Raw genomic sequence first — 23187 nt, 5'->3', positions numbered from 1 at the left:
AGGTTTGAGCACTGTGGGAAGTCAGAAGGGGGGGAGATATTTGGATAAAAGGATATGAAAAGTTTGTTATATGACGTAAAATTTTACTTATTATTATATCCTAATTTAAAAAAAAAAATTAAGTTCCACCTCTTAAATTCACCATTCCTACCAAAATTAAATGTACACATTCTTAACTAAGCAAAATGCATACTCTTCTTGTGTTAAGCTCACCTCTATCTCCTTTCTCCTCAGCCTGTTGCCTCCTCCCATTTTCAAATTCTAGATAGTAAGAGGCTCAGGGCAGCAGCCTGTCATTGTACATTTCTCTTGCTCATGTATATTGATGGTGCTATGTAAATAACAACTGTAACAAAAACTGATGTCAATACAATCTAAGTTTACTTATTCTGCTAATTAACATCTTCACCCTCACAAAGTACCCCTTTAAAAAAAAGAAGTAGTAAATATTTGGCTGCCACCTTTGGTTTCCATAGTTTGTACTCAACATGAAAGGCTGATTTGCCCATAATGAGGTAATGTAATGGCTTCATAATGACTTCAAAAAGACCTGAAAACTAACATGTTCTTCTCAAGGTACCACCAAATGCGATTCAAGATAATGGTCTTCCTATAGAATTATTGAGGCTAGGAATTTATAACCTAACAAACCTTCAAAACTTAGCAACTTGGGTTGAGCTGTCACTCAACATTTCATAAACCCATCAATAAGAGAAAGCCTGTAGGATCAAGGGATACCTGTATTCAAACATAGTGTAAGCAGGCAGACCCTCTCCTCTCTCTTAGGGGTAGTTTGCATGCAAGCACCTTTCATTTAACAGCCACCAAGAGCTTGCATACCAGGCAGTTAGATCAAAATGTACACAAAATGGATGCCAGGCTGGCAGGCCTCACAGACACGTCTGGGCAGCAATTCTGGAAGGTATAATGTCAAGGTGTCTGGCCCTGCTGTGACTTCTTCCCCACCCTAAGCTACGCATTCGTGCACAACAATAGGCTTCCAAAGCCAGGCTACCTCACCCAAGAACTAATCCTGTCCACCTGGACTTAATCTCATCAACATCATAACCCCATCTCCCCTTCCCACGTTTAGCCATAGCTAACACTGACAGCTTTCCCATCCAATACAATGAATGGGCTATCAAGCAGCGCTCTTCATTTTGAATAGTTTACCATTAGCTATCATAGTTTGCTCTGGACAAAGCAATCATAGCTTTGCCCAAATCATTGTTTCAACTCAGGAAGACCTTTTCAGACCTCATGTCTTTTTCCATCCTACGGGAGACACATTAAGTTATTATATTGGGGCGATCACATCACTCTGCCTCAGTGAGAATTTTCGCTATAACTGGGCTCCCTAGAGCCCCAGTTGTGTGTGTGTTCTCCTGGATCCAGACCTCACACCTGAAACACGGGTCGTTTTGTCCTTGCTCTTCCATAGCCTTCATTCATCTAGATAGGTAAATATCACCCACCCCCAATCTTTATTCCCGCTACTCTTTTTTACCTTTTTTAGCCTTGCATGTGAGTTTCCTTGTATGCTCTTGTGTATGTTTTTGCTCTTTTATTCCTTTAAGTAAAATCCTTTCTATTTAATTCGGACTGGTTTGAGAGTTCTAAAGAGAAAAATCCCCATAAATGCTGGTGGAGATCTCACTCATTACCCCCTCTCGAAAGCTCTGTCTCCTTTGCTAATTCCTCCAATTAAAAGGTAACAATTGTACTTGCAGTCAGAAGTACAATGGGAAAAACAAAAGGGGGCAAGGCACCTGTGTATGAACCCACTCATGAATTAGAAGAGGGAGGAAGGAAAGAGAATGATGATCATCTGACTAGGACTTGCCAGCAATATTTGTATTTACTATCTGAATGTGCATATTTATCTTTCAATGTAACCATTTGCCCCTTAAAGTGTCAGCGTATTTTCCAGCCCTGACATGTCTTCTTCAATAAGACACCTATATCTAGAACAGTAATTCTGGTTCATGCTTTTTGTCATCTTACTCTTTTATTACTGACCATGCCTTGATCATGCCTTGGCTATAACCTGAATATTAACTATTACTTTTAGATGTGCACAGTCTTAGATCATAAATATTCTAGATTCTGCAATAATCTCTGAAAGTCAATTTCTCTTCAGTGAATAAAATTTACACCAAACTATCAGAGTATCTAAGCTAAACACTTAATTACAATATTATTAGTATTTGGATTTTTGTTTACTTACACTAAAGATTTCCAGAGACTGATAAACACTAATGAAGGAAAATGGGCCGTCTAGTCCAACACTCTGTCACACAGTGGCCAAAAATACCAGGTGCCATCAGGCGGTCCAGCAGTGGGGTCAGGACACTAGAACCCCTCCCACTGTTGCCCCCCCCAAGCACCAAGAATACAGTGCATCACTTGCCCCAGCCTGAGAGTTCCTATCTATACCTTGTGGCTAATAGCCACTGATGGACCTTTGCTCCGTATGCTTATCTAATTCCCTCTTGAAGCTGTCCATGCTTGTAGCTACCACCAGTGAACTTGATCATGTAAAAAACAAGAGGAACAACTGGTTCGTAACAATACATCAGTTATTTTTTTTACCGTGACAAAAAGAGATGATTGGCAAACTAAACCAGATTTCTTCCTTGATTTTAAGTATATACATCAACTTGAAATCAGATGTTTTAAATGCATATATAGCTTTAACCAAAACATTATATCCCCTTGCACATAAAGCTATATAAAAGCTACACAGTAAAAAAGTTGAAAGATCGTACTAGTAGGGACTCCAATGGTCATTCTAGCAGTGACCTCTGTTCTATGCCCAGAGAAAGGCACACACACCCCCAAGGATCCCTGAGCCAATCTGGCCTGGAGGAAATTTCCTTCCTGCCCCTAAAGTGGTGATTTGGCCTATAAGAAAGGGCCACAAGAGCTGAACACTGGTTCATCCCTTCCTGCCCTCCCTCTCACAATCTGCCTAAATCTGAATTTTAGAATCTGAAGAAGAAGAGATTGGATTTATACGCAGTCCAGAGTCTCAGAGCGGCTTACAATCAATTTACAATTTCAGTAAAGCTTTTGACAGGGTACATGATGTTCTGATGGGTAAACTAAGGGACTGTGGACTGGACTGTAGGATAGTTAGGTGGATAGGGAACTGGTTGGAGAACCGCACTCAGAGAGTAGTTGTCAATGGCATTTCATCTGAATGGAGGGAGGTGTCCAGTGGGGTGCCACAGAGCTCAGTTCTGGGCCCAGCACTTTTCAATTTTTGTATAAATAATCTGGATGAGGATGTGGAGGGGCTACTCATTAAATTTACAGATGACACTAAATTGGGAACACACCAGAAGATACAGAGAGAATTCAACGAGATCTAAACACACTGGAAAAGTGGGCAGATGTGAACAAGATGCAATTTAACAAGGGCAAGTGCCGAGTTCTACATCTGGGTAACAAAAATGAGGAACACACATACTGGATGAGGGATACACTTCTGAGTAGCAGTGTATGTGAACAAGATCTTGGGGTACAGGTGGACCAAAAGTTAAATATGAGCAGACAGTGTGATGTGGCGACAAAAAAGGCTAATGCAATATTGGGCTGTATCAACAGAGGCATAACATCCAAATCACAAGATGTCATAGTCCCACTGTATACTGCATTGGTCAGGCCGTACCTGGAGTATTGTGTATGCAATTCTGGACGTCTCACTTCAAAAAGGATGTGGACAGAATGGAGCACACGCAGAGAAGAGTGACGAGGACGATCAGAGGCCTGGAGACCAAGCTCTATGAGGAAAGGCTGAGAGATTTGGGAATGTTTAGTCTGGATAAGAGGAGGTTGGGGGGACATGATTGCTCTCTTTAAGTATTTGAAGGGCTGTCACTTAGAGGAGGGCAGGGAGCTGTTCCTGTTGGCAGCAGAGGATAGAACTCGCAATAATGCATTTAAATTAAGGGCAGGAAGGTACCAGCTGGATATTAAGAAAAACTTTTACAGTAAGAGTTGTGCAACAGTGGAATCAGCTGCCTCGATAGGTAGTGAGCTCCCCCTCACTGGTAGGCTGATCCTACATAGAGCAGGGGGTTGGACTAAATGGCATGTATGGCCCCTTCCAACTCTGTGATTCTATGATTCTATGATCTCCTTCCCCTCCCCTCCCCTCCCCTCCCCACAACAGAAACCCTGTGAGGTAGGTGGGGCTGAGAGAGCTCTGAGAGAACTGCTCTCGAGATAACATCTCTGACAGAACTGTGGCTTGTCCAAGGTCACCCAGCAGCTGCATGTGGAGGAGTGGGGAATCAAACCTGGTTCTCCCAGATTAGTCTGCACTCCTAACCACTACACCAAACTGGCTCTCAAACGGAACTTGAAATTTTTGTGCCAAGAGTTGACATCTGGTAATTAGGTCCATATCTAGACATACAGGGTGCGTTCAGACACGCCGTTTGATCTGGTGTCGTGACAGTTCAGCAACAGATTTTATATGCACAATCACACAGTCAACATCTGCCTCCCATCCCCAGCCACTGGTTTCCAGCTCAAAACCCCTTTAACCTGGAGTATTTTGTTACCAGGTCCCAAAGTTGTGTTTTCTCAGCTCTCCCGTTTAAAGCCGCATTTTCCCCATGTGATCACTCCTCTGGTGTCAAGCCACTTCCGGTTTAAACCCCCTCCTCGCTCGGAAAGCTGCCCGAGGCTTCCGCTTTTCGCCCGCCATTTTTTTTTTAGCGTTGGCGGTGAACGCATAGGACCGACATTTAAACGGTCACTTGTTTTAGAGTTTAGATGAGTTCGGGATCTCACGGAGGCCATTTTGGGTCAAATGTCTTTTGTTGGAGGGGTTGGATTGATTCGCCCTGGTGGTTCTGCACATGCGCCATGGTAGTTTCCCCCCCATTCTACGGATGAGCGCCTATGCATATGCGCAAATTGAGGGGGGAAATTAAAAACCACCAACGCATGCTCCCGCGCATTGGTAGTGTAGATGCTGGGGAGCGACATGACTGCGCGGTGAGGCGGGATAAGGGAGGTAAGTGTGATCGCGATTATCCAGATCAAATATCATCCGGTTAGAACCGGAGCAGTTTAACCCGCTCTCAGCACACTGTCTGACCGCACCCACAGTCTCCATTTAAAAAACAGTGACCAAGCAAAGTGTTCACGTGCTTGGGAAAGTGACCAGATTTGGATTTCACAACCAGTGCTGTTATAAACCTTCATACTTTAGTTAAATGTAGCTATTTGTTCATTACTTCTTGCATGCTTGATAAAGATTTTTTTACCACAATGAGCCTGACAAACCTCTGTTCTGACTTAGTTAGCTCCAATATATACTCTTCCTGTTCGGAGGAATGGTTTAATTAAATTTCAACATAATTAACTTTAAAAGACTAGCCTTTAATAAAATCGGTTGCAACCATCAGTGATCTATAAGGAATACCCACAGGGCTTTAACTCCAATTTATCTAAGGTATCCAACCTAGAATTAAGCCAGGGAAATTAACCAAAACAGATTTACTAATGATTCGACATCCCCTTATACCTATTTTACTGTGTTGTATTAAATATACTACAAACTTCAGAAGAAATGGCTATTCTACAGATACTGCCCCAGGCTCCTACTCTGGAGACAGATACAGAGCTCTCAGATATATATTTAGAATGTTTCAAAGCCTTATCAGGAATCTATACCCACTTATCATAGGCTTTCCAGTTCCCCCAGTTCTATATATGGACCTTATGATCTTGCAAATTCTCTAGTAAAATGTATGATCCCAACCACGTCATCCATACAAGCATATTTGTGATCACCTCAACCAACTAATTTCATGTATCTATTGTTTATTATTAATTGAAACATTTATATCCTGCCTTTCCTCATGGTTCTAGGCAGCTTACAATGATTAGTGGTGTAATGATTGGGCCAAACCACTATTAATTTCTCTGCTCACAAATGTATAAAATGATATGTATTTTTTCTTTTGAGCATGAAACATGCAAACCGTGAGGATACCATGAAGGGCTTTAATAAGAAAAATGCACCCCCAAATATGGATTTTGTGATTTCTGAAGGAAGAGAGTCAAGGAGTTTTACATACGTTGACTGGGAGGCTGTTCCAAATAGGAGGCAGCATGGAAAGAGAGAGTTGGGAGTCAACAGAGAAAGGGGAAATATGTAGTGACGCCTAGGATAAGTGATACAGGGGAAGGTTAATTTAGAACACTGAAAAATGTTCAAGCTATCACCAAGTTTCAGAGAGACTAGCCAACTCAAAGATAATGTTTAAGCTATACAATGGGGGGGAGGTCTCTGCTGGCTCATAAAACAGAAATGGCATGAGATCTTCTGGGATTGTGTCTGCACAACCATTCTTGTTTCACTTTATTTCACTACTTGTCTGGGAATAGCTTCCTCTAAAGCAATCCGAGGTTGCTCCAGGAACTTTTTATGAAGGAACCACACGGATGGAGTCAATAATGTGATTCATTCTCATAGACATGCCACATAAAGAGGGATGACAAAATTGTCAGGGTCCTTAGTCAGGTTACTCAGCACAGGGCTTCATGAGAAGATAACTGTTTACTGGTAAATCCAGAACTAGAGACATGTGTACAGCTTGTGTCAGGAATGGCTGGCAATACTAGGGCCTCTGACTTATACTAGAATCAAACAGCCTCCTGATAAGCATGAGCCAATGGATACATCTCATGCGTGCAAGCAAAGCAAGCAGGCAAAGCGAAAGCCGTTAACTTTCCCAGCTGAGTAAAACTGCAGCTGGAGCTTCTACAAGGTCAAACCTAGAATAGCAGACAGTTGGTTAGCCAGGGAGAGCTGAGACAGAAAAACGGGAGGACACCCCTCCACATTCCAGACCTATGACAGGGCTACCTGACAGAAATAAAGACTTATTTCCGTAAACTACGGACATTATCTCACCCCTCAACGCTGAAGGCACAAACAATTTGTGACCGTGGTACCAACAGCCATTGGCCTTTCTTCCACCTCCCCCTCTTTCTCCAATTCGATCAGCGTCAGAAAGGGCAGAAGCTAATTTAATTTCTCAACCGTCCTCAGACTCTGGGGTTTAGGCTTTCGCCTGGCTGTGTGTCATTACCGCCCCTCCCAACTGTGAGGGCGTGAACATAGATTCAAGCACACTCTCCCTTTGACTGTCATGCTGTGGAAGGCAGGACAATGCACCAGCCAAGGAGTTATATTTCCCCGGGAAATGATGTAAGGTGAAGTTAAACTTGGAGAAGAAATTCGCCCATCGGAGGGGTTTATCATTCAAATTACAGGGCGTGCACATCACTTCCAGGTTTTTGTGATCGGTCCACACCTCAACGGCACTCTGGCACTCTCCAACCAGTGTCTCCATGTAGAAAGTGCTAATTTGGTAGCTCCAGCCTCCTTATCCCAAACCAACCAATTATGTTCAGTGTTGTTAAACTTTCGGGAGACGTATGCAAGGGGATGTAGTTTCCCATCCTTCCCCTCTTGCAAGATGGCGCCATCCATCGCAACATCAAGGCGTCTACTTGCACAATGAACTTTTTTAGTTTGTTTAGTTTTTTAGCATGGGCTCGGATGTGAACAGAGCTTTGAGGTGTTCAAATGCCTCTTGACATGCATTAGTCCAGTTCAGTTTGGCCCCAGGGCGGGTGCTTTCTGGCCCCTTCCCCTTAGTCCGCAACAGATCCATGAGTGGTAAGCTCACCTGGGCGAAGTTCAGGAGGAAAGACCTGTAGAAATTGGTGAACCCAAGGAATCCTTCAGGTCCGAGGAGGTTCCCACCCCACAACGTCCCGGACCTTGGCCGGATCCATCTCCAACCCTCTAGGGGAAATGTGTGTCATTACCGCCCCTCCCTAACCCTAACCCCAGGAAGTCTATCTCAGTACAGTGGAAGTCACACTTTGACAGCTTGACAAACAGTTTGTGCTTGTGTAACGTGTGCAGGACCTCCTGCACCAACCTCACGTGAGAATATTAGGGAAATAAATCAAGGTATCATCTAGATAAACAATGACACCTTTGAACAAATGCTTGTGTAACACATCATTGATTAGGTTCATAAAGACCCCTGGAGCCCCTTGAAGTCCAAAAGGCATAACTCGATATTCGAACTGCCCCAAAGGGGTGTTAAATGCCGTCTTATACTCATCCCCTTCCTTTATGTGGACCCGGAAATAGGCGTCCCTGAGGTCGAGCTTCGAGAAGATCTTCCCCTTGGCCGCTTCAGCCAGGAGATCCTTCATGAGGGGCAGGGGGTATGCATTAGTAGTAGACACAGATTTCAACCCCCTATAGTCCGTACATAATCTCAGCCCACCGTCCTTTTTACACAGTTCCTCTTTTTCCCATGGACTCATAACGTACAGTTTCCCTTTGGGCAACTTCTGGCCCGGAATCATCTTGATAGCCCAATCTGAGTGTCTGTGAGATGGCAATTCATCCGCCTCCTCTTCTTCAAACACCCGTGTCAAGTCCCGGTACTCCGGGGGAATGGAAATCAGCTCCTCCTGGGGTAGGCAAGCCCTCCCCCCGACAATCCCTCCCATATATGCTTTTGGCATTTAGGAGAAATGAACTTAATTACTCCCTCGTCCCACAGAATATAGGGCTCGTGGTCATGAAGCCACGGGCTGCCCAGCACCATAGGGAAGCGAGTGGGTGACGTGATGACAAAGGGCCGATGCTCCCAATGCCCTCCCGCTCCCATCCACAAATGCACAGTCTCGTACTTACAAGGGTCCTTCATAGCTGACCCATCTATTTGGGTAAACACAATGGGATCCGGGAGTCGAACAACTTTCGCCCTCAGGCCTGTGACTAGCAAAGGGTTGATTAAGTCTTGACCACACCCCAAGTCCATCAGAGCCCATACCTGTATGTGGGTACCTAACTCCAGGTTCAGAACAGTCACAGTCACAGAGAGAAGGGTATCCGCTCACCGTTTTAGGCGCCTAGGGGTTCGGGACCTGCTGTTCAGCACTGCTCACTGCAGGCCCTGCCCGTTTCCTGCCGGCTGGTCCTCTTCTTTGCTGGATGAGTCAGGATCCTCCTCAGGGACGCTTGCTTGTAGTGCTCGCTGGGTCTTGGGATGGGTAGATAGTTCCTTCATTGGCGTGTCAGCCCGTTTCTTCCCCGGTCCCTTCCGCACAGCTCCCTGGGTTCCTGATCCCGGGCAGGTCACGGTGAAGTGGCCTGCTTCACCACATTTCAGGCAGAGCCCTTGTTTCATCCACAGCTCCCGCACCCCCTCCTTCTGCTTCAGCGGGATCTTGGGTTTCAGGGATGTCAAAACAGTCTTACCCACAGTGGCTGCATTATCGATCTTGATGGTTCTTAAGTGGCTCTCAGCATCAGCCGCTTCACGCATCCAGGCATTCAGAGACACAGGGAGGACACTACGAAGGACCGTCTCCCTGATCTCGGGGTGCAGACCCAGGCGGTATTGCTCGGCCATCACTCCATAGGGCCAACCCTGGATATTAGTCGCCTGGCACTTAAACTCCTCAGTATACTCCCGTACCGACAGCTTCCCTTGGTTGAAGGTGCGTGAGTAAGCCCAAGCGTGCTCACCAGCATTCGGGTCTTCATATTGAGCTCGGAGAGCTCACATAAAGGCATCTACCGACTGGAGTTCTGGTCCATCAGCATTGTGCAAACTCACGTACCAGTTGGCTGCCTCGTCCCTCAACAGGGAGGCAATATAGTCCACCCAGCAGTCTTCATCAGGAAACAGGTGGCCCCAGTTCACAATGAACTTCTGGGCACGGACCACAAAGAATGCCAAGTTCTCGGGGGTTCCATCAAAAGTGGCATCCAATGGCTCCGTAGGGCGGTGCACTTCCCGGCCCGGTTATGCTGGCATCATGTTCCCCGTAGGAAGATTTCCAGCTGGGGCAGGCAGGACCCATGACAGTGCCTAAACAGGGCGCGCTGGTTGTGCTGGCATCCAGCACTGTACTTCCCGCTGCACCATTTCCGCCACCATCCTCGGCAGATTCCAGAATAACTCTTTGACCATCTGCATGAGTTTATCGTAGCCCCACTCGAGTAACTCCAGCCGGGTGCCCACGAACTCCTCGGCCTCCTCGCCCCTCTCGGTAGCCCGGTATCCTCCGTTTCATAGCCCATCTCCCATGGAGCCCGATCATAAAGACTTTCATGTCGTGGCCCCGAAGGGGAAGCAAGCGTCCAGGTCTCATGAGTGTCTGCACTGAACCCTCCCCAGCGTGGCCCCTTCAACCTTGTAGTAACCCTGGCTGTTGCCCCTCTGAAGGGCTCCAGTAGAGGGTCGGTCCCGTCCATCCCCGCACCCAGTGGGATGGAACTAGAGACACATGTACAGCTTGTGTCAGGAATGGCCGGCAATACTAGACGTATACTAGAATCAAACAACCCCCTGGTAAGCATGAGCCAATGAATACATCTCACGCGCGTGGACAAAGCAAGCAGGCAAAGCAGAAGCCATTAACTTTCCCAGCTGAGTAAAACTGCAGCTGGAGCTTCTACATGGTCAAACCTAAGATAGCAGACAGTTGGTTAGCCAGGGAGAGCTGAGACAGAAAAACGGGAGGACACCCCTCCACATTCCAGACCTATGACAGGGCTACCTGACAGAAATAAAGACTTATACCTCTACTCCCATCAGCATGTCTCATTTATACACATATTCCCAGAGTGGAATGGAATTACACCATGGGATATAGCTCTCTTGCTGCTCCTGCCAAATGAAGTGACCCTTCAGCCCATAGCAACTGCACAAGCCACTTGTATTTCATTCATGAGGTGCATGATTTTGTGCAAGAAAACTAGGATACAGAGTACAAAGTATATGGTTCGGACTGCATTCCATACCCATGCATTTCTAGTTAAAAGACAACCCAGGAAACAGTTGAGTCCGACTCTTCGCAACCCCATGGACCATATCACGCCAGACTCTCCTGTCCTCCACTGTCCCCCGGAGTGTGCTCAACTTCACGTTTGTTGCATCAATAACACTGTCTAACCATCTCATCCTTTGCCGCACCCTTCTTCTTTTGCCTTCAATCTTTCCCAGCATCAGGGCCTTCTCCAGTGAATGCTCCCTTCTCATTTGGTGGACAAAATATTTGAGCTTCAGTTTCAGTATCTGGCCATCCAGAGAACAGTCAGGGTTGATTTCTTTTAGGACTGACTGATTTTATCTCCTTGCAGTCCAAGGGAGTCTCAGGAGTCTTCTCCGGCACAATAAAGATATAATGGTGTATTACATGGGAAAATATAAGGAAAAATGGATAGCAAACTGTTGGAAGCTGATGCCCATTTCCAACTCCACCCCACCCAAGCTGCCCCAGCTGAGGACAACCAAGCCCAGATTCACCCATGCAAAGAAGGCCAGGAAAGGGAGGTGGCTGGGACCCATGGAAATCACTTTGATACATACAAGGTGTGAAGCCAGACAGCAGCAGGGAGGGGCATGGTCAGAAGGCAAAGCCAAGCCTGAACTTGGGAAGACTAGAAGGGGAGAGACTGAGGCTGTGGTCACACGGGAAGGTAATTCCGCTTTGTTCCCGCTTTAATTTAATCAGGAACATTTTTCTTCGGGTTGGGCTGATTAGATGCAGCTGGCCCCTCTCTTCCATAGAAGGACAAGTCCTCATTGGAGCCAAAAATCCTAAATATAAATACACATTGATGGGGTCTGAACTGGCAGAGACTGAGCAAGAGAGAGATCTTGGAGTTGTAGTGGATAACTCACTGAAAATGTCGAGACAGTGTGTGACTGCAATAAAGAAGGCCAATGCTATGCTGGGGATTATTAGGAAGGGTATTGAAAACAGATCAGCCAATATAATAATGCCCCTATATAAATCAATGGTGAGACCTCATTTGGAATACTGTGTGCAGTTCTGGTCACCACACCTTAAAAAGGATATTATAGCTTTGGAAAAAGTGCAGAAAAGGGCAACTCGAATGATAAAAGGGTTGGAACACTTTCCCTATGAGGAAAGGTTAAAGCGCTTAGGGCTCTTTAGCTTGGAGAAAAGACGACTGAGGGGTGACATGATCGAGGTTTATAAGATTATGCATGGGAAAGAGCAGGTAAAGAAAGAGGTACTTTTCTCCCTTTCTCACAATACAAGAACTCGTGGGCACTCCATGAAACTGCAGAGCGGTCGGGTTAGAACGGATAAAAGGAAGTACTTCTTCACCCAAAGAGTGATTAACACTTGGAATTCACTGCCACAGGAAGTGGTGGGTGCTACAAGCATGGATGGCTTCAAAAGGGAATTAGATAAGCATATGGAGCAGAGGTCCATCAGTGGCTATTAGCCACAAGGTATAGCTAGGGGCTCTGGGGCAAGTGATGCTCTGTCTTCTTGGTGCTTGGGGGGGTCAACAGTGGGAGGGCTTCTAATGTCCTGGCCCCACTGCTGGACCTCCTGATGGCACTGGTATTTCTGGCCACTGTGTGACACAGAGTGTTGGACTGGATGGGCCTTTGGCCTGATCCAACATTGGCGTCTCTTATGTTCTTATGTTCACCCGCTCGCCTGCCAGCTCCTAAGGAAAATCACTGTGCATTACTCATTAAAAAAAAAAAAGCTTCCACTTTGAGCGCTTGAGCAAGCATGAGCTTAATAAATCCATTATTAAATGTCATTTTAAGTTCATTTCTCTGTTTAAAGATAATATGACAGCTCCAGCAAGCCGCCTGCCCGACCGGCCCTGAAAGGGCAGGAAAAGGAAGAACGTCCGAGAGGGCTGCTGCACTCAGCTTAGCTCATCAGGGCTGCAGTGGCGCCTCCACCGCACCGAGTCCCTCCAGGTGATCCTGCCAGCCACGGGGCACGCTTGGGCGGCCGCTGTTATCTTTAAACAGATAAATGAAAATAAAAATGTTTAATAATGGATTTACTAAACGCATGTTTGCCCAAGTGCTCAAACCGGAAGCTTTTTTAAAAACAAACAAACAAACAAACCCAAAGAGCGGTCAGACGGCCCTAATCGCAATCATTGCAAAAGATGGCTGTCCAGATGAGCAAAATCGCACATTCCAAGTTAAAGTGCCAGGAAAATACTTTATTTATTTTATTTATTTATTATTTCGATTTTTATCCCGCCCTCCCTGAAGGCTCAGGGCGGCTAACAGGGCATAATGCCAAATAAAACCATAAAACAGTATAAAATATTAAATTACATAACAATCAATACATAGTTAATAACATCATAAAACATTTTTGGTGCTCCTCTATTCCGGTTCCGATGTTAAAAATTTTAAAAGCAAGATGGTGATTTTCCCGGGGGCAGGAAAACCCGGGAGCATTACGGGAGTGAGCCCGCTTCGGCGCGGGAGGCAGATTCACCTGTCTGATCAGCAAACTTAAATGTGAGAGGGAACAGCGGCAAACCCCTATCAAAAGGACCGTGTGACTGCACCCTGAGAGGGTGCCCTGAACAGCAAGAGGAAGGAACAGGGCAGGGACACAAGCAGCAGGTGGAAGAGGCAGGAAAGGCTTACCTTTCCTTTTATAGTCTCCGAGGTGGAGCGAGTAGAAGGGGACTAGAGACAGTCCAGGTGTGGTGGGGCCCAGAAACCCCATGAAAGGGAAGGCACCACACTTGGTCAAGGAGGAAGCAACTGACTGAGGTCAGAACAGGGGGCGGTGAGAGAATGAGATCACGTATGTGCTCATGGAGAGCCAGTATGGGGAAGAAAGAGGACCCAGTACTGAAACCCTTTCTCTTTCCCAATTCTGAGGCTGATGGGCCAGCTGCCCTCTTTGGTGGTGGGACAGTGGCAGGCAGTGGTGGGACAGTGGAAGGAAGGAAGACACCATCTTGGGGTAGAGGAGCCTCAAACAACAAAATACATACAGCTTGGATTATGTCTATGTAACTAGCAAGAAAAACAGGTTGCTTACCTGTAACTGATGATCTTCGAGTGGTCATCTGTGCAGCCACACACCATGGGTGGGAACTTCTTTTAAGAGGTACCTGCAATGTGCAGCAAATATCCCCCTAAAGTGATGAGGGCGTGGCCCGGTCCCTCAGGGTATCTCTGTGCCGGGCCCGGGAGGGCGGTGCAAGCTGATCTGGGCTCCAGCTTGCCCTCTCATAATTGTACCTCTCCTCTTCGCTAAGAGCATAGCAGGAGGAGGCAGGAGACTGACTACTGGAACGGGTGCCGTAGAACCGATAACCCCCCGGCATTAGGCATCTGGGCATTGACCCAACCTCTGCCAGAATCTCTAGAGGCGGCACAGAGCGCACAAGCGATGTGTGCTTCGGTTACACCAGCATAGGCACTTGAGTGCTCGCCTGCGAAGTGGACACGTCCGAACACGATTCCTTGCGCTTCATCGTTGGTGAATTTGAGGACAAACCAGCCAACACAATTGGAGTGACCATTAACTGTGCCTGGCAGCGTTCATCGGTGGCCCTCCGAGCCATGTTAGGCTTAGTGTTCTCCGACAACTTAGGCACCTTTGATTTTGAGGGCTTTTTGCCAGAGCAAGACGGTCATTTAAGCGATTTGTCCGCTTTCTCCTTTTGCTGCCCGATAATGGCTGCAGCATGGTGTGCCAAATCTCCTCTCTCTAACAACGGGGGAGGCGGCTATTGCCCCTTTCCTGCTGTCTTGGCCATTGTTGGGGCTAAGGACTGCTTTAATAAAAACACTTTTAGGCGAGCCACCCTATTCTTCCTTGTCTGACTAGTGAATCTCAAGCAATGTTGACAGGAGCCGGGTCTGTGTTCCTCCCCCAAGCAGCACAAGCAACAGCCGTGGCCATCCACACACAGTGCAGGCACCTCTTAAAAGAAGTTCCCACCCATGGTGTGTGGCCTGCACAGAGACCACGAAGAATATCTAAACGATGCTACACAGCTATTGATCATAGGATGTCTTTCACACTGTGCAAGTAATAATCAAATGAGAAGATCTACAAACTGGATTCTAAACATGCTGCTTATGCTAAAAGCAAAGCACTGTTTTAAGTTGTTTTTAAAAGCAAATAAATGCAGCTAATACATATTTGAAGTTTTATACATATAAAACGAAGCTATTTATAACAAGGCTATAACAAATTTGAGCTATGATGTGTACACTCATTCTTCATGTAATTAAATGTGACAGGGAAAGCTTCAAAAGTGAGTGGGAGCATGTCAGGAAACCTGTAAGAACAAGCCAACCCAAATAAATTATACTGTGCATGCAGGAGCATGAAATCTCATGACTTTTTACTTTGAACACTGAACACATGTATTTTCCTTGTCTTGTCAGGTCTTGCATAACTGGCTTTTATCATACAGGTCCCTTACCATTGCAATACATTAGTTTATCATGGGCAAATGCAACTTCCATGTCAGCATAGCTCTAGTTTTGTACAGCTTGATCACATAAGCACTGAAGTAACAATAATATTTCTATTGAAATCTATGGCAAATGTTTGATTTTCAGACTAAACATGAGGAACCAAAAGCATGAATAATGGGCATAGATAAGCAATATCTGAACAGCATCTTATTTGTATTGATTTTCAAGTTTCATTCCCATCTGCCACACTGCACAACATACAGCTTTTAAAACTAAGAATTGTAAAGTAGTTTCTGAAAGATATGTCTCATGAACTCAGGTGTGGCTCTGGTGTCCCCTTCAAAAAGCAAGCAATCTTTCAGCAGCTATGCCTTTCCTAACATTGCTTTACTGAAGCCTACCAACTCAACCATGAAGTGACAATATCAAAGATTAACAGGTTTTTCTTTTTAATTAAAGCATGGAAGAGCCCTAGAACTCAAGGGTACAAACAGCCTTCTAAGTCATCTGATTTTTGCAAATGCAGTATTAAGCACATATTTGGGAACAATAATTGTTACTGTTTTGAATACTATTTTTTAAAAGTTTTTCCAATGTGATTATATATTTTTTCTGATTGAGGAAAATAAATATTTCCGCATCCTCAAGAGAGTTTGTTTTTATGACGACTCTGGATAGGGAGCAGATCAAAATAGCTATTTGATGCCCCCCCCACACACACCCTTAATTCTAGATCAAACTTGGGATCTCCATTTGCATTACATACACAAGCTTAAAAATTGTATAGTCCTGAATGCACCACAGTGAAATGGAATAGGCCAAAGTGAATTCCAGGAGTTTGAACAGACTCCCAAAAGTCTTCACTTTGAATTGAAAAAGACAAAAAATGGGGGGGGGGAGAGAAAAGAAGAGGAAAAAGCTTCTGGTCTTTATGACTAAAAATTCTATCCAAATAAACCTAAAAATTCTATCCAAATGTATATCCAAATCTGGGATTGCTTCATTTAGTACAAGATTACCTAGGGCATTTAAGTCAGGTTTCCATCTCCCTATGTGCCTTCTGTAACATGCTGACACATGAAAATTGTGCAAATTTGCATACTTAACCAGGATTTGCATACTTAACCAGGATTTTAAAGCGCTTCTAGCTATGGACCAGTGCCAGTTCCAGATTTTGTGGGGCCGTGGGGAGAGAGTTTTCAGGGGGCCCCCTTATGCCCACTACTAGACCCCCCTTCCTGCCCACACACCTATGTGTCTCCACCTACCTGTGCATCCTTCCTCTGCCCACTCTCAAGGTCTCCCACCACCTACACTCACAGCTGCCCATACTGCCTACATGCCTTTCCTCCCAGTGATACTGGGTGGTGGATGCAAGCTAGGAGTGCCACATCCATGGCCACCATGAATTGTGCACCACCCACATGCCATTATCCAGCAGCGCTAAGCAGCACATGCAACTGGGAGCACAGGTGACAAAAAGCACTTACAAGCAGTGGAAGGGCATGAGTACAGGCTTCAGAGAAAATGTGCGAGTAGGGAGTCAGCAGCAGTGGGTCTTGCCAGAATCCAAGGCCCTAGACAGCTGCCCCACCTCAGAGTATGCTGACACTAGCCCTAGTAAAAACATACATGCAAAACAATCAAACCACCAGAAAATTCTTAACTTACCCACAGATCATGTTCAGCATAATCAAACAGCAGCCACACCTTTCTATCACTGTGAGACAGGAACACCTTCTGTAATGCAATCACATTAGGGTGCTTCAGTTCTCGCAAAAGCTGCATGTAAAGAGACAAAACAAAATATTTCTGCTGTTACAAAACAGATCATTTACTTTTAATGTGCCATGAGTTATTTCTTCCTAAAGTAACTCTGGAATAACCGTACCAAAAAGTGTACCTCACAAAACAAAAAAGGAGAAAGCATATTTTTTCCTGGTAGTTCAAAAATATGCATAGTGAATGTTGCCTTCTGTGTCTTCTTCAGTGAAGTCCTGCTTTTCAGACAGCGATCTCGGCAGTAGGTCAACAGCTCAGGGAGCAAAAGCATTAAGTGGACACCTTTTGTTTCCCTCCTTCTACCAGCTCTCTCTCTTTTAACTTTTCTCTAAAGAGAAGTGTAACTTTTTAGACATAGGAAGGAGGACATGCTAACCCAGGGTTGTCAAACATGCGGCCCGGGGGCCAAGTCAGGCCCCCAGAGGGCTTCTGTCAGGCCCACAGTGGAATTGGCTGTCTCCTGCTTCTTCCAGTTCTGCTGCTGCTGCGTCATCGTAGTTTGCTTTGCCAGACTCTCGCAATCACTTGGGAGGAACAGGTAGACAAGCTTCTATTCCCTGCACATGCTGAGGCTCCTCCCCCTCCCATAGGGAGGGAGGGAACAAGCCAGAGCTTGCTTCCTGGCCAGGCTGCCACAATCACACAGGAGAGAAAGGCAAGCCTTTCTTTCCTTCCATTGACTAAGACTCCTCCCCAAAGGGAAGGAAGGAGAGCTTTCTTTGCTTGGCTGCCTCAATCACATAGGAGAAATACAAAGCACCTTTAAGACCAACAAAGTTTTATCCAAGGTATGAGCATTTGTGTGCCTTGCTATAGTGTGTGTTTTGTTGGGGTTGTTATGCTGTGGCTCTCCTGGGTGCAACTGGGTTCCCTCCCCATTTTCACTGTATTCACACCCTCATGATCCAGTCTTTCTCAGTAGGAAAGCAATGTGAATGATTTAGATGAGGAATAACAAGTCAGTGAGGTGGATCAGGCTGAGAGTATGTGTTCAGACCAGGTTTACCCAGCACATTTCCTTTGGGGATTTTGAATTTAGACTTCCCAGATAGTAGGCTGATACTGACCACTGAGGAAGACTATAGTTTTGTAGAAAAACACATAGCTCTCAGTCTGTGTCATGGTGCCTTCTCATGTTCTTTTTTTTTTAAGTACCCATAAGGTACATTTTTATTATTTTTCATATTATACACCAACAAACAAACATACTACATAACAAACATCCATTTACACACATAAAACATACAAAGAGATCAGTATATTTTCTTATAACTCTATTACCATATTTAAAGAATTTCTATAAATTTTATTCTGAGCACCCGGCCCTAGTCCCAACTTCTGCCTACCCAGCGGTTCGAAAGCAATAACAGCAAGCGAGTAGATGAATGGGTACCTGCCTTAGATGGCAGGGGGCACCCTCCTCCATTGTGAGGTGCAGTGGGAACACTAACAGCGGTGGAGCAGCGAGCAGCGGCGGCGGAGCGATGAGTGATGGCGGCAAGGAGGTGCAACATCAGCAGTGGACCGGGCAATGGCGGAGGCGGAGCCAGAAGGCGCGAGGACACAGAGGCGCAGGCGCGGTGGAGCCTAATGGACAGAGCCAGAGCCACGCCGACGCGATCTGCGCGACAGATGGGCCCGCCGGGAAAAGCCGACTCCGAAGACCACCTGAAGAAGTAGACGAGAGAAGCCGAGCCGAAGCCGAGCCGAGAAGAGCTGAAGGAACAAGTGAATCCCACCACTGGGTGCCGGTAGACAACCCCCACCCCTGACTATGTGTGTGCCCATAGATAGGGATAATGAAATATGTAAGCCGCTCAGAGACCTCTCAGGGTTCGAACAGGGTATAAGGTGGTGTTGGTGGTGGTGTTGGTGGTGGTTGGTGGTGTTGTTGTTGGTGGTGGTGGTGTTGTTGTTGGTGGTGGTGGTGGTTGTTGTTGTTGGGGGTGGGGTTGTGGTTGGTGGTGGTGTTGGTTGGTGGTGGTGGTGGTGGTGGTGGTGGTGGTGGTTGGTGTTGTTGTTGTTGTTGTTGTTGTTGTTGTTGGTAGTGGTGGTAGTGTTGTTGTTGTTGGTGGTGGTGGTGGTAGTGTTGTTGTTGTTGTTGGTGGTGGTGGTGTTGTTGTTGGTGGTGGTTGGTTGTTGTTGTTACTATTACTATTATTAATAATATCTTTATCCCTTCTTATTACATTGTTTAATACCTCTAAGGCTAGGATAAATATAAGAGGCGATAAAGGGCAGCCTTGTCTAGTCCCCTTTTGAATCTTAACATTATTTGTCAATTCGCCATTCACCATTACTCTTGCTCTTTGTTCATTATATATAGCTTGAATCATCTTAATAAAGTTTTCACCTGCTTCCACCATTCTCAATGTCTCTATAATAAATGGCCAAGTAACGTTGTCAAACGCTTTCTCTGATGGTGCCTTCTCATGTTCTTGACCAGCACATGAAGCAATTTATGTACAAAAGCTCACAATGCCCAGCCATTTCATGTTTTCCCCTGGGACCTAGGCTCAGAACTCTGAGCATAACATTTCTGTAATGAATGTCAAACTACGGTTGCAACTTACAGATACACACTTGAATAGCACACTCAAGATTGCAACAGCACAGTCATTTTGATGCAGTAATTCAGAGCAAGAGGTATCAGTCATCAGACACTGTTAAATAAACAAAATATTGCAAGAGTGCTGATGTTTTAAGCATGCTTTTATTTTAAGGAAAAAAGAATCTTTGTGTTCGTGTCCGTTATAAAGTTTATATCTCTGCTACCTGGCATTACATTTTGTGACACACCTGGCTCGGCCCAACAAGGTCTCATTTATGTCACATCTGGCCCTCATAACAAATGAGTTTGACACCCCAGGGTTAACAAGCATGTGTATAAGGGTGATCCAGTAGATATTATATAATTAGACTTCCAAAAGGCTTTTGACAAGGTACTGCACCAAAGACCCTTGAGTGAACTTCGCAATCATGGATACAATGGCTCCTCTTACATATTAAAAATGTAGTAAATAGCAGAAACTAGGAATAAACTGACAGTTCTCACACTGGAGAAAAGTAAGTAGTGGGATCCCACAAGCAGAGGTCAATTTGGGGAATCGCGGGGGATCGCCGTTCCCCTTGAGGCACTCCACATTCAAGCAGGTGCCTCCGGGACTGCTGCTCCCCTAGCACAACCCTCTGTCCCCGACCTTGGAGAAAAGAGACAAGCCATTGGAGGGCGAGCCCCTGAATCCCCACGTCGGCAAGGCGGTGGACCAGCAGCTGGTGGTCGACCGTATCAAATGCGGCCGACAGATCTAACAGCAACAGCGCTGCCACACCGCCTTGATCCAGATGCCGTCGGAGGTCGTCAGTCAGGGCAACCAGCACAGTCTCCGTCCCATATCTCGGGCGAAAGCCAGACTGGAATGGATCGAGGATCAATGGATCAATGCAGAATGGATCAATGCAGAATGGATCAATGCAGCAGCATATGCAGGACTTTGAAGCACCACCCATCCAGGCATTGAACAGATCCAGACCCACTTAACCTATGTTGTTAACTGCCTTAACTAGATGGTACCAAGGATATTAGTGGATTATGGCTGCGGTCACACGGAGCATTAGCCACACTGCAGAGACGGAAGATAGGCGGATTTTCCGGGCGTGATCAAACCGCCAGATCTGGAAAGCGTAGAGTTCCCGTGGCGAACCCGAGGCTTCCCGCCGAAGATGCGAGGAGGTAAAAAAACAGTACCTCCAAGGTACTAGTTTCCTGAAACCACGGGGCAAGGGCGGGCGTCTGATCGCGTTTCCGGTGGTAGTTCCGGCACCCGCCCATGTCCCCTCACAAAAAGGTGTTTTTCCCCCCCAAGTCTCCACAGATGCGCACAAGCACACAATGGAGCATGCGCACACTTCAGGGGTTTTTTTTAAAAAAAAACACAACCCCATTTGCCCCGCTGCCCCGCTTCTTTGCCGCGCCGCAGGATTGTCCTGTGATCGGCACCTCCCCCCTAACCACGGGACCTCCACGGGATGTCTGATCGCACAACCGCGCATTATTTTGCCCCAGAGCAAACAGCCACGCTACACCCCCCCCACATTTTCCGGCCTGTGTGACCGGAGCCTCAGATAGCCAATAGGATTCAGTACAGGGGTCATTTGGGGGGGACCGGGGGGGGACGCCATCCCCCCGGGTGAGGTGCGGGAGGGTGGGGCCTGGAGCTCCCTGCTGGTGCCCGCTGGAGGTCGCCGCCGGCTGTGGGGAGGACACACATCCGGTGATGTCAGGGGGTGTGGCATATGCTAATGAGTTATGCTAATGAGTCCCCCTAGCTCTTTTTCTACGAAATGACCCCTGATTCAGTATACACATAATTTTTGGATATCTAAAGAGGAAGCAAGCAATTCCTAAGTGATGCTGCTAAAAGATAAGATTTGTAAAATGCCAATAAATGTCACTTGTCTCTTTAACACTTGTATGCTTAAACTAGTTGGCATGCCAGAGTCCCTTTCAATATCAGAATGAAAAAGACAAATCACTGCACCAACTGAATGCACCCTAGCAGTGTTAAAAGAGACATGGCTTTCAGATGACAGAGTGAGCAACAGATCTGTGACAACTTTATCTTTTTTAAAACAAAGAACAATCACAGTTTTGGCACTTGTGAATCTGTATCCTATTTTTCTATGCATTATTGCCAGGTACTGTTTTTCTTTTTGCTAAGCTGCTGAAGTCATGTCACACCCCTGGTCTGTGACAAGCATTTTGAAAGGCAGTTCTATAAATAATTTCATTTCAGGATCTCAAAATCTTCTGGCATTACTGAACACCATTCTTTTTAAACAAAAGCATTTCAAACAACTTTAAAAGGACTGTGCTTAAAGTCAAAAAAGGAAATGAGACAATTAGTATTGTGTTTTCAGTCAATGGAGTTCACAGAAAGAGTATAAGTAACAGTATAAATAAGCAAGACTTTGAAGAGGCAGCACAGAAATAACCTAAACAAACAAATAAGTTGAGCATTTTTATGGAGAGATGGCTGGCACAGTTAAATTTCATGCCACTTAACTTGCAATCACATGGTAAAACTGACAAACATCAAACCAGACAACTAGGTTATTCAAGGTTAGAACTGCTTATTCCTAATCAAAACTTAAGTCTTTCAGGGCTTAAAAACACACAATTGGTTGCATCAAAACCAGTGGGAGCACGGCTTCATTTGCACAATAAGGTTTTCCTTCTTTCCTGTTGCAGCCTGCTGAGCCCCCCACCCTGCTCCTGAAGTTCAGAAGACTGCTGGAACAGTACTAGGGTTGCCATCCCCCTGGTGGGGTAAATGTGGAAAAACACTGTGTTAAAACAAAACACACAATTCTGATATGCTACTATGCCCTCATATGTTTGTATAAATCATATACTTAAATATACAATAAAGACCCTAGTGTATCTTATTAATTATAGTACGTTGATAACAAAAACCTAAAGAACAATATATATCTTGTAGAAACGTCCACAGCTACAGAGATGAATATGCAGACAGGATTCAATGCTGTAGACTATCTTGCTTTCTGATCAAAGATGCAGCAGTCGTCAATGCCAATATTGTAGGCTGTTTTGCCTTCCGAAAAGACATACAGCAAGCATCAAAGCAACACACCTCCCAGGCAACAGTTGCATATTTCGAGAAATTCTTCAGGCACATTATTCTTCCTGGAACCAAAGCTCACAGTGCTACAATGCACACGTCAAACAACTCTGTAGAAGGCTTTGATGCTTGCTGGAGGAAAAACAGGTTGCTTACCTGTAACTGATGATCTTCGAGTGGTCATCTGTGTAGTACCACACATGGGTTGGGCGCCTGCGCATGACCTCTACCGGAGAAACTTCTAGAGCTTTGCCTCAGAAAGCTTGTGGAGGGCTCTCTTCCTGCCCTGGGGAGCAGAGCACATACTGTGCATGCCTGGAGCAGGGGAGAGAGCCGCCTCCCACTCAGTTTCTTCAATTGCTACCGGTAAGTCCCATCAAGCCAAAGAAAGGTGAACAGAAGATACCAGCAGTGGGGAAGGCTGGGTGGGATTGTGGTACTGCACAGATGAC

At 45.8% G+C, this 23187-nt stretch overlaps 1 protein-coding gene across 2 annotated transcripts in view; it reads right to left on the bottom strand.

Moving 5' to 3' along the window:
- CDK19 (cyclin-dependent kinase 19) overlaps positions 1-23187 on the bottom strand; it is a 236930-nt gene that overhangs the window by 140427 nt on the left and 73316 nt on the right. For both annotated transcript variants that reach the window (XM_015418762.1, XM_015418763.1), the window contains one exon: positions 16983-17093. In XM_015418762.1, the coding sequence (XP_015274248.1) occupies positions 16983-17093 (111 nt within the window). The remainder of the gene's footprint in view (positions 1-16982; positions 17094-23187) is intronic.

This window comes from Gekko japonicus, unplaced genomic scaffold (assembly GCF_001447785.1).
Source record: "Gekko japonicus isolate JY-2015 unplaced genomic scaffold, Gekko_japonicus_V1.1 scaffold880, whole genome shotgun sequence".
Classification (NCBI taxonomy): domain Eukaryota; kingdom Metazoa; phylum Chordata; class Lepidosauria; order Squamata; family Gekkonidae; genus Gekko; species Gekko japonicus.
The sequence above is the reverse complement of the archived record's forward strand: the minus strand, read 5'-3'. Positions and strand labels throughout refer to the sequence as shown.